We start from the raw sequence: 4,194 nt of genomic DNA, 5'->3' as shown, positions 1-4,194 counted from the left end.
TCTGGGCGTTCCAATTTTTTTCCGAAATTAAACTGCAATTGAAAGAACAAAAATATAAGAAAGCTTTATTATATTCACACATTTACTAAACCCAAATTAAAAAATAATAATAATAATAATAATAATAGACAGACTATAATATTTAATGTTTAAATTTTTATATTAAATTGTCGTCTGTAATTCTTCCATCGGTAGTCCGTCGGGGAATTGCCGGGAAATAAATGCGCCAACGACGTCCGCCGTAGAATGGGTGAAGTATATCTAATATATAAATTTTAATTTTTTAAAGATTAATTTATAATCAAAACGTTGTAGTTTTAAAGCCATCGATTCATGTACCCAAACCCAAACAGGCCGAATTGAAGCTGGTTTATTTTAAAGCTAAAAATCCTTATTAAATAAATTAAATGGCCACACAAACCAACAACACTAGTGAAAAGATTTGCATCTAGGGAATCATTTGTTTAATTTGTTTAGATTAAAATCCTATTTAAATACTATCTTATAAATGGAAAAAAAGAATACATATTGGGAAAAAAATTATTTTGTTTTGATAGATTTGAAAAATCCTAATCAATAGGTTTGATATCACTTTTAGCCACATTATAATCAATCACGAGTGGAGCCATACTTGCACAAGAAGTGTTTGTTGAATTTACTAAACGAGCTAAGCTCAGCTCAGCTCGAGTAAGGACTAAAGCAAAATGTGGCGAAGCCAAATAACCAAAATTAAGGTGACGTACGCCCATCAAGTGTTTGTTGAAATACCGAACAGGACATTTTTTATACTAATTAGACACTTGGCATTTTTTCTTTCCCATCAACCGAAGCTCCATTCATCTAAGCCTAACATTTTTTCTTTCCTCTAAAAAAGGCTACATAGGCATCACAATAATTACCTACCTAACTAATGTTTAATGTACTTTTCAAAGAATCTAATTAGTGTATGGAAATGGAAGCGATGGTTACAATTTTCAAGGTGAAATAATTGATGGTGTGAAGATTTTTCAAATGAAGTTCGGTATCTATCTATCACTCCATACATCATTAATTAAGAGATACACTAAATTTCTGCTTATAAATAATGCTTCATCCCTTCACAACTCTTCACACCTCAAACATCTCTCTCTCGATCTCTCGCAATTCTTCACACCACAAACAACTCTCTCTATCTCTCTTTCACTCTCACTCTCACTCTCACTCGACTCTCTCTCTCTGAGCTATTGCGATGGCGACGATGTGGATGATTGTGTGTGCGACAATTTTGGTGATCGTCGGAGGCGCCATGGGGGAGCAGCCGGCATGCGACAAGGTCCCCTTCACTCCACTGCCCGACGCTGTTCAAAAAGGAACAGGTTCAATTCCTTCATATATCATTTTTACATACATTAATTTATTTCAACATCTAATTAAACTTAATTATATCTAATATTTTGGTTTCAGTTTGCATTGATGGCTCACCAGATGGATACTATCTGGTGCCGGGCTCAGGAGACGGAGCCCAAAATTGGCTCATCTACATCAATGTTTTTCCTCTTAATTACTTCATTTATTTCTTTAATTAATTAATTAATTACCTTTTTGATTATATATATTTAATTAATTAATTTCGTCTTTGTTTAGGGAGGCGGGTGGTGTGAAAACATTACTACCTGTCGTGATAGATTTGACGAATACAATGGGAATAGCAGAATCAGCTTTAGTAACATTACAAATTCGAATGGCACTCTCAGCAAAAGCCAAGATTTCACCGGCATCCTTAGCGAAAACGAAGCCATAAATCCGGGTAATTTATTAATTATTTAATTAAAAATGTGTTTTACTATTTTTTATCATAATATTTATTATGCATTATTGTAGATTTCTACAACTGGAACCGGATTTACGTGACCTACTGTGACCAGGCATCGTTCCTGGGAGACACTGTAGTTGATGATGGTCAAGTAAGTTGTAGCATATATAAATTTTGAAAATAATTCATTAAATCATCGATCCATCTCTATATATTTATTAAAATAATTAATATAAAATCATTCAGGGACCAATAGTTCAATTCAGAGGGTCGAGGAATTTCGATGCTCTGGTGGAGGAACTTTTGGCAATGGGAATTGGTGCCGGAGAGAATGTATGGACATTAATGATTTTTTTTAATTAATTGCAATGTCACATTTAAATTAATTACTTAATTTACAAGATATTTATTTATTTGCAGGTTATTCTTTCCGGTAGATCGGCCGGAGGCCTAGCAACTATACTACATTGCGATGGCTTCCGAGCACGTCTCCCTAACGTCGGCAGGGTGAAATGCCTTTCCGATGCCGGATTTTTCATCCGAGCGTGAGAATATATACCATTCCTTGTTTAAAATTTTAATTTCTATGTGTTAATACAATCTTTACATTTTTATTATTTATTATTATTATTGATTAAACAGTGAAAATGTCGCGAATGCCGACTATAGGGACCAGTTTTTTGCCTCGACCATCCTGCTGCATGTATGTTGATCGCTCTCTTTTTAAAACTTTTTGAATCCATGTGTTTTTTAATTATGTATATAATTGAAGATATGCAATAATCTGTGTTGCAGAATATATCTAGCTTATTGCCTGAGAAATGCACAAAAACAAGAGATGCGAGTTTGGTAAGTGATAGTATATGATTATTATATTAAAAAGAAATAAAAAAGTCTCTTTCTTATCTTAATTAATAAATATTTGGATATATATTCACTACATGTTTCTTTAAATTTTGCAGTGTCTCTATCCTGAATATCTGGTTGGGGATATTCAAACTCCACTATTTATATTAAATAGTGCATTTGATTATTTCCAGGTACGTACTTTCTCAACTCTCTTTACCTTTTTCATGAAATAAATAAATAAATAAATAAATACATAATACTCAAACTATTGAAATGGTTAACATATTATAGCTGACTAATATAACAATTTCTGATAAAAAATTAAAATGATCCAAATTCAATAGAGATGCACTATTAAGTGCAAATTAAATGCCACCAATTTTTAATTACAGTTTAGAGGCTTACTATTTTTCACAAAATAGTACTAACTTTTAATGTTTAAATGTTGTTTTAGGTTCTAAGCAGATTGGTGCCTCCAAATTCTCCTGATGCGGCAAGATGGAAAGATTGCTTCAAATACAACATCAGTTGTAAGCCTGCAGATAAACAACTAGTAAATGGTAATAAACATTTATTTTTATTATTAGAAAATTAAGTATTGTTTTTACATGAACTGAATTTATTTAATTTTGATCACAGATTTTGGGGGTGCTTTTTTTAAAGCTATTAATAATCTCCCCTATAATCCTTCAAGAGGCATGTTTATCGACGCATGCTTCACACACTCACAAGCATATATTGAGCGGTTTTGGTCACCAAATTCCATAGTCAAATTGGAAAATTTGGTGAGTTTAATTTACTTTTTATGTCATTCTGTTTTTTTTCATACAAAATAAATAATGTTAATTAATATTTACACAATATTTTTTTTTTGCAAAACAATGTGCAGACCTTGTTGGAGGCCTTTGGAGATTGGTATTTCGATAGGAAGTCGGTTACCTTGATCACCTCATCTGCTTATCTAGATGCTTGTACTACATAAATTTGTATGATTCAATAATATATTAAATAATTTATGTAGTTATCAACTATCCATAAATTAGGTGTTAAATAAATTTTTAATCGCGATTTTCTTATTTTCTGAAGAAATATTTACATTAATATGACAACAAATATGTATGTTAATAATGTTTGAATATTTAAAAATATATTTATTATTTATTTAAGATTATGGTGACGTTACATGGATAGTAGTAATTCTAAAGCACTAAAGCTAGCGAGAAATGTCTAAAGAATAAGCCCCTTGACAACAAAGGAATCACAACAATATTATGATTCAATAATATATTTAAAATATTTATGTAGTTATCAACTATCCATAAATTAGGTGTTAAATTAAATTCTAATCGTGATTTTCTTTTTTTTCTGAAGAAATATTTACATTAATATATATGACAACAAATATCTACATTAATATGACAACACAAGATAATGTTTGAATATTTAAGATAGGGGAAAAAAATATACTCCTTTTATTAATTATTTATTCAAGATTATTGTGACGTTACATGTATATGAGTAGTACATATTTGTAAAGCACTAAGCTAATAGCA

The 4,194-nt window shown here is 30.9% G+C and overlaps 1 protein-coding gene across 1 annotated transcript; it reads left to right on the top strand.

Annotated features, from left to right (window-relative positions):
- Positions 1 to 1,149: 1,149 nt before the first annotated feature.
- Positions 1,150 to 3,680, top strand: LOC131015395 (pectin acetylesterase 8-like). The gene is made up of 12 exons (XM_057943775.1): positions 1,150 to 1,355; positions 1,444 to 1,526; positions 1,624 to 1,786; positions 1,861 to 1,943; positions 2,039 to 2,125; positions 2,213 to 2,337; positions 2,435 to 2,495; positions 2,588 to 2,641; positions 2,755 to 2,832; positions 3,096 to 3,201; positions 3,281 to 3,426; positions 3,531 to 3,680. The coding sequence occupies exons 1-12, from the start codon at positions 1,229 to 1,231 to the stop codon at positions 3,621 to 3,623; spliced, it is 1,206 nt and encodes a 401-aa protein (XP_057799758.1). The 5' UTR covers positions 1,150 to 1,228; the 3' UTR covers positions 3,624 to 3,680.
- The last annotated feature ends 514 nt before the right edge of the window (positions 3,681 to 4,194 follow it).

The sequence above is a fragment of the Salvia miltiorrhiza genome, chromosome 3, assembly GCF_028751815.1.
Source record: "Salvia miltiorrhiza cultivar Shanhuang (shh) chromosome 3, IMPLAD_Smil_shh, whole genome shotgun sequence".
In the NCBI taxonomy this organism is placed as follows: Eukaryota; Viridiplantae; Streptophyta; class Magnoliopsida; order Lamiales; family Lamiaceae; genus Salvia; species Salvia miltiorrhiza.
This window is presented reverse-complemented; position numbering and strand designations above follow the sequence as displayed.